Source organism: Trichechus manatus, unplaced genomic scaffold (assembly GCF_000243295.1).
Source record: "Trichechus manatus latirostris isolate Lorelei unplaced genomic scaffold, TriManLat1.0 scaffold00038, whole genome shotgun sequence".
In the NCBI taxonomy this organism is placed as follows: domain Eukaryota; kingdom Metazoa; phylum Chordata; class Mammalia; order Sirenia; family Trichechidae; genus Trichechus; species Trichechus manatus.
Window position 1 is genome coordinate 14,479,988 of NW_004443974.1, and position 10,832 is coordinate 14,490,819.

Consider the following 10,832-nt stretch of genomic DNA (forward strand, 5'->3'; position numbering starts at 1 on the left):
TGGTCAGAAAAGATGCTTTATAGTATTTTGATGCTTTGGATATTGTTAAGGCTTGCTTTATGGCTAATATATGGTCTGTTCTGGAGAATGTTCCATGTGCATTGGAAAAGAAAGTATACTTGGCTGCTGTTGGGTAGAGGGTTCAGTATATGTCTATGAGATCAAGTTGGTTGATTGTAGCATTTAGCTCTTCCGTGTCTTTGTTGAGCTTCTTTCTGGAGGGGATTGGTTTTTCTATGGGCATTAGCCCAGTTTTAACCTGTGAAAAAGAACTTTGTGAAGTAGGCTAGTTGCACAGAGGAACAAATGAAGTTTAGGAGCCATCTGAGGTAAAGTACCTTTAAATCAGCAAGGAAATTATTCTGGGGATGTTCTTCTGGGGTTTCTCTTTGGCTGAGAACTCTACTGTTGAGAGTTCTGTGAATTTATAAGATGTGACATAGCAGAACAGGTCTGCGATAGAGGCTCCGGCCGTCAGCCTGCCATCCGTGCTCATCTGCAGGTGAGTGGAAGGGCTAACTGCAGCTTCTTGGTGACAGTGCAGTCGCCCAGGGCTGTCATCTCCTTCTTCCACTTGGGGAAGTGCTCTTCCTGCATGGCATCTCTTAAATCCTCCAGAAATAACCCAAGCCAGAGGCAAGCAGAGCCCTCACCTCTGTTTTCTGGAAGGTCATTAGCTCTCTGTAAACTGTCACGCACATTGATAGGTGTTTCCTGAAGGGGGGAGCTAGGTCTGACCCCTGTCACAGAAAAGAACAACCTTTATGGGGAGTAATATTCCTTATGCCTTCCAGCACCCCCTCCATATACACATACATACCCCAAAACAAATCTACACTGGTTTCTTGCTAATAAGTCTTATCACTAAGGTCCAGCATTGGGAGCACGTGAACTCCAATCTGGGCCACTCACTGACTTTATAGACTGAGATATTGGATAGTTTGTTTTTTACCTGTTCTCGCCTCGTTTATCTGAAGCTGAGTTGTAGGAGTGCAGTGCATTTGGGAGAGTGAGTCTTGCCAGTTAATCCTAGGTGCAAGCTGTGCCCTCTTTGGGGATAGAGTACCTTTCAGGAGCCCTGCTTCCACCCTTCCTCCGGCCTAGGCCTCCACGCAGTCCCCAGCAGGCCTAACACAGCTTCTCCCTCTGAGCCTGTGGAATGAAGACACAATTAGAAGTGACAGCAACTTTGTCTTTTTTTTCCCCTTCTATTTCTTTCAACATCTTTCTTTGGACTAAAGCTCAAAAAGGCTTACACATTTGGTAACATAATTTATTACAGAAAATTCAGCAGGTTAAAGAATTGGATGTAAGTTTATTTATCAGACTTGATAGCCTCCCTATATGGCATGCCCATCCTCAATGATCTGAATGATTTCTGTCATCTTGAGAAGAAGTAGTGGGAGAGAAACATTTAGTGTGGGTTCCAGGGCTGGGAAGTTGTCTCCCTGGGGTTCCCCTTCCAGGAGGCTGTCCTCAAGGTTCTATTAACCTTTTACTACTTCCTGCATTCATTCAGGTGGGTGGAGAAGAAAAATGGAAACAGGCAATTGGAGACTAATAGAATTGTCTCTTTACTAGAGCTTACTACTTTTCAAGTCCAGAAAAAATTTTTTAGATTGTTACAGAAACAGATGTGTCTGTGGACCACTTAGGCCCAAGCCTCCTTTGACTGGTGTGGCAGAAGGAGCAGTGGGTGCCCAAGGCCCCTTTCTCCTCTTGCCTGGGTTTATTAGGCCCTTTTGGTTGCAGTTACAGACACTTAGGCCACTGCAAGGAAAAGAGAGTTCACCATTTAGATGTAGAAGGAAAGCAGGAGGTGTGGCCCTGGAGCCAGCTGCTCTTTCCATCTCTGTCCAAGCCTCTGATCCTTCTCCAGGCCACCTCTCTTCTCTCGGGTATCCACTGCTCCTTTCTCCTCTCTGCCCTCCACAGACTCTCCTATGCAGATCACACAGGCAGCACCTCTGCTTGGCTTAGCAGGGTTGCCTCCTTGCCTCACATTGGCTCAGGAACTCTACTAGCCAGCCTTCAGGTGAAGCCTGGAGGGCCACCCTAGCTCAAAGAACTGCTTCCCCGAGCAGGCACCAGAGGCAGAGAGGAATGGGCATCAGCCTTGGCAGGCAGAGAGGCCCGCCTGCCCTGGGCACTGAGTCTGCTTGTGCCTGTCTGTCAGTGGCTCCATCATTCCTACAGGCAGTTGTGGAGCACCAGTTGTGCAGAAGTCCTGCCCTCAGGGAGCTCATGGTATGACAGGTATAATATAGACAGGGCTGTGGTAGAGGTGTGTGCCTGGAGCCGAGCGGGCAGACATCTCGCCACCTTGGAGCGGCCAGGGCAGGCTTCTTGAAGGGTGAGAAAGAACCAGTCGGGCAAAGGAGGAATGAGCAGAGGCAAGAAGGGTAGGTTTCGCACCTGTCCAGACCTCACTTTCCCCATATGTGAAGTGAGTGATGGTGGTTGTGATCTGTGCAGCTCCAGGAGGCTCTGACTGGACCTCCAGAGTTACAATTTAGACTGAAAATCACCACTTCGCATGGCTTAACTTAAGCTTTGTAGAGTACCTGTCCATGCTGTGTCTAGGGCATTGGAGAATGGCTGTCTTTGGTACAGACTGCTGTTCTGATACTGGCTCTTCAGCTGTTTGGCACCCTTCACTGTTTGCACCAAAACTAGGACACCCAGGGAGGTGATTGGGAAGCTGCGAAGTTGCTGAAGCACCACCTCCTTGTGTCCCTGCCGGGGAGGCTCCAGAGTGTTAGTCTAACCTAAGGCTTGTTCTTTCTCACTGTTGCATTGTCTGAAACTTCAGCCTTAAGAGGAATCACTAGTGCAAGACTGCAGGGGTCTAGAAGGCTTACCTGCAACACTCTGGCCCGCAGCCTTCCACACCCTGCCTGAGCTCGCCCTTGACTCTTCCTGCCACATTCCCTCGTGGATCGGCCATACTGAGCCACTTAGCATTCCCAGCTGCTCCACGGAACTTTCTTTTTGTTTCCCCCATGCTTTTGCATGTTTTCTTCTTTTCAGAAATTCCCCTGCCCTCGTCTCACCCCTCCATCTTGCTGATCAGCCCCTCCACATCATTCATTACATGCCTCAAAGCTTCCCCCGATTTCTTGAGCAGAGGTGATTTTTCTCACCCAAGCCATTATCAAACCTGTTTCCTTCTACTACAGTCTGTGTTTTAAGTGGCTTTGCATTGTTGGTCTATGAGACCACCTCTCTGCCAGGCTGGGGGCTCCATGAGCAGCAGTTCCTCTTCTCCCCTCTCTGTCTCTAGCACAGAGGCTGTCATGAAAGAGTAAAGTTGTTTTCTCAATTGGTTCACTACCTGGAAAGGAATGTTTTCTTAGGGAAAGAAAGGTAGAAAATGTTTTTCCCAAACCTTCCTTCAAAACCACGTCTGTGTCGCAGTGAGTGTCCTTTGCCTCTCGGTGTCAACATAATGTTGAACTCCTTGTCCTTTACTAGTCTTCTACTTTTTTGACAAGGTGCTAGAATCACAGAACTGTTCCATTATTACAGGGAGTGTTTCTGTAAGACTTCAGGTTACCTTTCTTTTCTGACCTAAGCAGATACGGAGAAGCGTAGGGGTTGCCTATGCTGGAGTTGGAAAGGCTGTGGTTCTCTTAGGCATACAGATGTACCACCTCCCTCTGTCCCAGTCTGGACAAGGTCACCGTAGAGGCAACTCTGTGTGTATCCCATTCCTCCTGGGAAAAAGTGTGATCTCTTCTTAATGAGGTCAGTCCTGAGATGTGAACCAGCCGACAGGAAGTGATACTGTGTTATGCCTATTGAGGCATTTTCTTTTGTTTGAGGGATGCTTTTACAGTCCCTGTGACAGCATCCGCAGGAATCCCTCGATTCACATAAGAACCATGTTCTGGCAAAGAGAACCTCGTCCTAATTTTGTCAGAGGTATAAATAGCCTATGAATCTGAGGGACTCTTAGTTGAGACAAGTTCAGACTCGGGGGGGAAGACTGGATGGCTTTGAGGGTTGAATATAGCAGCAACATGGTGGCAGAAAAAAGGAGAGGAGGGAGTTTTCTTTCCCTACCCTGTGAAAATGTTTATTTACCATTAAGCCCAGATGGACAAACTCTAGATGTGTCACATGTAGGGCCACTATGTTACCATTTTTAGGTGAAAAAAAATTTTATTTTTTTGATTTGCATTTTTTTTTTTTTTAATTGTACTTCAGGTGAAGACTTACAGAACAAATAGTTTCTCATGAAACAGTAATACACATATTGTTTTATGACATTGGTTAACAACCCCACAACATGTTAACCCTCTCCCTTCTTGACCTTTTTTTTTTTTGGTGAAAATATACATAGCCAAATATACACCATTTCAAAAATTTCTACATGCACAGTTCATTGACGTCGACTATGCTCTTCCAGTTGTGCTGCCATTCTCACTTTAGATGAAGGCTTACAGAACAAAATAGTTTCTCATTTAACAGTTAGTACACATGTTGCCCTATGACAATGGTTAACAACCTCACAACACATCAACACTATTCTTACTCAACCTTGGGTTCCCTATCACCAGCTTCCCTGTCCCCTTCTGCCTTCTGGCCCTTGTCCCTGGACTGCTGTACCTCATTAGTCCCATTTGGTTTTATGGGGCTGTCCACTCCCCGGCTGAACGGTGAACCTCGGAAGTGACTTCACCACTGAGCTATAAGGGTGTTTGGGGGCCATACTGTCGGGGTTTCTCCAGTCTCCTTTAGGCCAGTAAATCTGGTCTTTTTTTTGTGAGTTAGAATTTTGTTCTACATCCTTCTCCCGCTCTGTCCAGAACCCTCTGTTGTGATCCTGGTCAGAGCAGTCAGTGGTGGTAGCCGGGCACCATCTAGCTGTACTGGACTCAGTCCGGTGGAGGCCTTGGTAACTGTGGTCCATTAGTCCTTCGGACTGATCTTTTCCTTGTATCCTGTTCTCTTCAATCTCCCTTGCTCCCGAAGGGATGAGACCAGTGGAGTATCTTAGATGGCTGCTCACAGGCTTTTAAGACCCCAGATGCTACTCACCAAGGTAGAATGTAGAACATTGTCTTTATAAACTGTTATGCCAATTGAGCTAGATGTTCCCTGAGACCATGGTCCCAACAGCCCTCCTAGGTGAAAAAATTTTGTAGTTGGGAGAAGGATAGGTAGGGTCCTTGAAGAGAATATATTGAATTGATTGAGTTTATTATATGAATTAGGAAATTCGTGTTGGTCTGTGATGGGAGGACATAATTGCCTCATTGTTTCCTCCTGTACTTAAGGGAGATGCTGGGCCTGGTAGTTTTTGACACTAGTTAATATCTCTTCTTGGTTTCTCCTGCTAGAGTCGCCCAGTTCCATCATTGATTCAGTGATCCTTACAATTTGTCCAGCTCACATGTTGTTAGGCAAGAATTTATCTCCTCATAGACCCCTTCCTTCTCAAAGGATGTTTTGATTCACTCTTATGGAAGGGGCTACCTTGCTTAGCTCCTCATTCTGTCTGAGGCCAGGGTTCTCCCATTTTTAGTTTGCACATTCAGTGAACATCTCGGTGGCACCTGCTCAGTGCCGGACACCAGGAGACAGAGTAAGGTCCCTGTCCAGAGGAGCACACAGAGTGGAGGCAGAGCTCACATGCTGACTGACAGGTGTTCAGCCTACCCACAGCCTGCAGAAACCAGGGCTTGGATTTGCAGAAAGCAGCCAGTTCTTTGTCTGTAGTGGTCAAACAATCTTTGATCCAGAATCTTCCTGTAAAGCATGTGGTTCTGTCCCATGACTCTGAAATGATCCATGGTGGCTGGTTGTTGTAAATGTCTGGACAGCTGATTAACTTTGTTTTTGAATGCTAGTTATGATACAAATCTTGATCTCAAAATTGTAACTGTTGTATATATGTGCACCATAAAAATTCTGGAGGCCATGACAGAGAGAGATTAATGATGATTGTAATAGTCATAGCTGATACTGATTGATTTGGGTACATTGGAGAAACTCATTTTCCCCTTATGACAGTTCTGGGAAACATATTATTTATCATACTGATGCACAGAGAGGTCAAGTGATTTGGCCAAGGTTACATAGCTAGCAAAGGTTCCTGGGTGATGTAAATGGTTAAGTGCTAGACTATTATTAGCTGAAAGGTTGACAGTTCAAACACATCCAGAGGCACTTCAGAAGACAGGCCTCGTGATGTGCTTCTGAAAGTTCACAGCCTTGGAAGCCCTATGGAGCAGTTCTACTGTGCACACATAGAGTTGCCATGAGTCAGAATTGATTTGACATTGACTTGACGCCAACTAACAACAACAGCACAACAGCTAGCAAGAAGCAAGTCATGACTTGAACCCGTATCTGTATGATTCCAAAGCCATCACCCTTACCCGATGTCTTGGTTATCTAGTGCTGCTATAAAAGAAATACCACAAGTGGATGGCTTTAACAAAGAGAAATTTAATCTCTCACAGTCTAGGAGGCTAGAAGTCCAAATTTAGGGTGCCAGCTCCAGGAGAAAGCTTTCTCTCTCTTTCAGCTCTGGGGGAAGGTCCTTGTCATCAGTCTTACCCCGTCTCGGAGGTTCTCAGTGCAGGGGCCCCGGGTCCAAAGGACACCCTATTCTCCTGGCTTTTGTTTCTTGGTGGTATGAGGTCCCCTTGTGTCTCTGCTCACTTCTCTCTTTTATATCTCAAAAGAGATTGACTCAAAACACAACTTAATCTTGTAGGTTGAGTCCTGCTTCATTAACATAACTACCTCTAATCCAGGGCTCCATTAACATCATAGAGATAGGATTTACAACACACAGGAAACTCACATCAGATCACAAAATGTAGACAATCACACAATACTGGGAACCATGGCCTAGCCAAGTTGACACATTTTGGGGGGGACACAATTCAATCCATAACACCCACTCTATTTCCAGTCACTGTGCTTCGTTGAAGATGGCCTTTTACTATAAGACTGTGAGATTTTCCTGATTTTTTTTCCCCCTTATTTAGAGTGACGACATCAGGGGTGATGGAGAACATGAAGAAAGTCAAGAAGGTGACCAATGGCTCCATAGAGCCTCAGGGCGATTGGGAAGGCACCGCGTGAGGAGCCAGCTTTGAGAATGGCACTGTCAAAGAAAACTTTTAATTTATTAATAGTCCTATTGGTGAGCAAGAGCAGTTGGCACCTCCCAGAGCGCGTGACTGGGAGCAAAGTGCCACGGAAACCTAATTTTTTCCTCTCTTTTATGGAAACTGGATCTGTGGCTGGTTTATAGGCAGCTAGATTCTTCAGATGGGCATGGTGGTGAAGGGAATGTAGAAAAGAAGAGGAGGATAAAAGGAAGAACCTGTTTTTAATTTTTATCTTTCTTTTTTTTTTTTTTAGTTGGGAGGTCTTAAGGTATATGCACTTGTGACCCTGAGTGTGTTGCAGGAATGTTGGTGATCACAGGGGTTGCGGGAAGGGAGGGCATGAGGGGTGTGTGTGATGTCAGTCATGGTATAGGGCGGGGCTTTAGAAGTGAGCAGATGTCAAGCAAAGGACACAGGGACTTAGAAAGAGGGAACAAAAATGAATGAAATTAGATTATTTTAGATAGCAGAGTTAGGAATTACCTTGGTCAAAATCCAATTTAGTATATAGAACTTGTCCCCAGGATCCTGGCCCTGGATGTTGCCCCAGACTTTTATCGCAGATTCTGAAAGTGACCAGGAACCAACAGCTTTAGAGGCCCAGTGGTCATCTTTCCAGGAAGGGCTCTGTCATCTTCAGGCAGTAATGTCACTGTTAGGGCTATAGGTCTGGGACACAGCCCAGTTGGTGGGAATTAGTTTTCTTGATTGAGATGTATTCTGTGTTGCCTGATGGATGGAAAGAAGTGTACTTTTAAGCTCAAAAAGCACTCCCCTGTAAGATTTCTCCAAACACCTGGTTTTCCTGACTGTACAGGGCAGCACTGTCTCTTGTTTCCCTCTTCTCTTGTGGCTTATGTGTCTTGTGTGATCAGAGTATGGAAAAAAATGGGAAGGAATTTTGCCTAACGAGCAGCTGGGAGCAGAAAGGGTGTTTAAGCAGATTCTTAAATGTAAGCAAGTCATCATCATTAAAAAGCTTTTCCTATAAGCTAAATAGGATTTCTAAATAGAGGAATTAAACAGACATGGTTTCTATATTACAGAATTATGTATGTGAAGACAATGAGTGTGATTAACAAGAGATTTACTCTCAGGGATTTTTAGGTTCCCTTCCAAACTTTCAGAGCATGGGGATGAATGTGGATAGTCGTCTAAAGTGAACAGTATTACAACCCCTAGATAGTTATTTGAATAATGGGGCAAGGTCAGAGGGTCTGTTGAGACAGAAGGCTCACCAGTGCTTGGTGATAGGAGACCAAAATGTGGCCCTGTCAGGAACGCTTAATGCTTGGGGTGCCAGCTCAGCGGGGTTACTTCAAGTGTCCGGGTGTGTCAGAAGCTAGAACCCACCCTTGCCTGGGATTGTCAGTGAGCCACACTTGTAGGGGACAGGAGCCACCTGGGGAGTGGACAGTGACAGTCTCTGGGACTTACTTTTCTTACCTCCAGGTTAGAAGGGTCAGTCAAACAACAGGGTTTAGGGACGGCGATCACTCTTCTAGATTTGGGAACCTGAAAAGTCTGCTCCAAAAACAGGTGTTTTGCTTCTCCTGTGCCATTTTCACTTCCTAAGTGACCGATGAGGAAGCAAGTATTCTCTTCATGCACTTTTATTAGCCGTCTGTGCTCTGTCCAGCCCAACCTTCAGTCTCAGTTTGACTAAGCACAGATAAGCACCTTCCAAAGCCATGCTGGTCGCCTCTCCGCAGGTATTTTAGAAAAGGTTCATCTGTTTTTTTCATCTTCAGGAGAAGGGTAAATGATAATTTACCCCAAGTATTAATTTAAAGGGTCTTTCTTTTCTTTTTTTCTTTTAAATTAACTTGGAGAGCTTTGTCACTTCAGAAATGTGTCTCATGCTGTGGCCACCAAAACCCTCTTTGGTACTTCCTTCAGAGGGACTCATGTACTGTTTCTCCTGCAAGCAGATACTGTTGACTAAGCAGTAGACTTCCTGGAAAAAACAAAAGGTGTGATGAAACCTCCCTACTAGGAGGGGTCTCCATGGAGGTGTCCTCATTTTACATGTTTGATTTTTAAAGCAAAGAAGCTAGTGAGTGAATGAGAGAGGAAGAATGTGAATGTGTGTATGGACAAGCGCTGTTTTTCCGATTGGACAGCTCCATCACGGGAGTCTGGCTGCTGCTGTTCCTGTCCCATCCCCTGCCTCCTCACGGACAGATATGAGCCTCAGCAGTCTTACTAGCATGTAGTATTGGGCTTCTCTGTGGGACAGGGCATTCTTTAAATCCCATGTATACCTCTAGGCTCATTCACAGAATTGCTGAGTTGCTGCATTTTTATAGCCCTGTCTCTTCGGGAGCAGGAATATACAATTGAGATACGGTAGTGTTTTAGAAATAAAGGCTGACCACAGTCTTCCTAACAAGAGGTTGTTCATCTGTGTCCTGTATTGTAACTGATAGAAGGTTTGAAGTTAGGCTGATGATTAAGAAGAAAATCAAAAACCCAGTCCAAGATTGGAAAAACAGGTGGTGGTTCAAGTTTTTAAAAAATTATTTAAGATTTCCATTCTGCTCAGTAAATTGTTCTTCTCTTTCTCCATCCCTTAATAGCTGTGACCCACGACTCAGCTCTGTTCTTGAGTAAAGATGACTGATTGGGGCCCAAAACCAAGTAGTTTCATCAGCTAACCAGTCCCCTCCTGCAGCCGTATTGTAGCAGTCCATTTGGATTCATTGTAATACAGTGTTTGAATGGTTAAGCCCTGCAGTATTTCAGGGGTTGGGTGCACAGCACAGAGAGATTGGTGGTATTTATAGCTCTGCTTTGTACTCCTCCCTGTTTCTGCCTACACAAAATACCCGTGTTTTCTTTGAGAAATCTGTCCTGGACAGGACGTGCTGCTGGCTCTGAAATTTGAGGAAGTAAGGGGTCTTGTTTTCCTTTAATAAAGTGTTTGTATTTTGCCAGAAAATTATTTCTTGGACAACAAGAAAAATAAATGATCTCTTAATCCTGGCTCTTAACAGTGGCCAAGGACTCAGTCCGCCTTGTTTTTGGTCCCTCAGTGCTTCAAAATTTTAGAAACAATGCATTTTATAGTGCTAAATATGACTGTGTGAGTTGGCAGTTTCCTGTAAGGAGAAGCTTAGTCCAGTGTAAAAGGTGGTTTCTCAGACCATGGCCTGAGTCAGTTCAGTTTTCTTTCAAAAAACCGCTTTAGAGTAAAACTTCCAGGTTCCTCCCCCGCCCACTCCGGACATGTCCAGCCTAATCATAGGCCACTTCATGTGACTGTTAGGGTAAGATTTCTGTTCCCATATTATGATGTCATCAGGATCTCTGCTCTCTCTTGTTCCACAGCCTGCGCTCCCTCCTTCCTCCCACCCCTTGTGCGTCCCTCCTCTATGCCTCCTTCTCCCTCTTTGCCCGTGCATATTGACTGAGAGCTCCACATAGGTTGGGTCCAGGAATGCGGGCTAAAGGCTTTGGTGCATTGCAGCGTTTTCTCCCAGCAGCTATGTGAAGGATGTATTTTCTGAGCTAAAGAGAATTTTATCAAGAGTGAGTGCATACTAATGCTGTATGTTATTACTTTGGATTATGTATGATGTTCTTCCTCAACACTAAAATCTATGTCTTTTTCTGTATGTAGAAGTGTCTACTACAAGGAACCAGTCCTTATGGACCATGGAAGAGCATAAAGGATGTCTGTTTTAATTGTGAATGGTGTTC

General features: G+C 45.1%; 1 protein-coding gene across 1 annotated transcript in view; it reads left to right on the plus strand.

Moving 5' to 3' along the window:
• Window positions 1–9,004, plus strand: part of GPR107 (G protein-coupled receptor 107) — a 109,078-nt gene extending 100,074 nt beyond the window's left edge. Inside the window, exon 18 of the mRNA XM_004375758.2 lies at window positions 7,005–9,004. Within this exon, the coding sequence (XP_004375815.1) occupies window positions 7,005–7,101 (97 nt within the window). The 3' untranslated portion in view covers window positions 7,102–9,004. The remainder of the gene's footprint in view (window positions 1–7,004) is intronic.
• The last annotated feature ends 1,828 nt before the right edge of the window (window positions 9,005–10,832 follow it).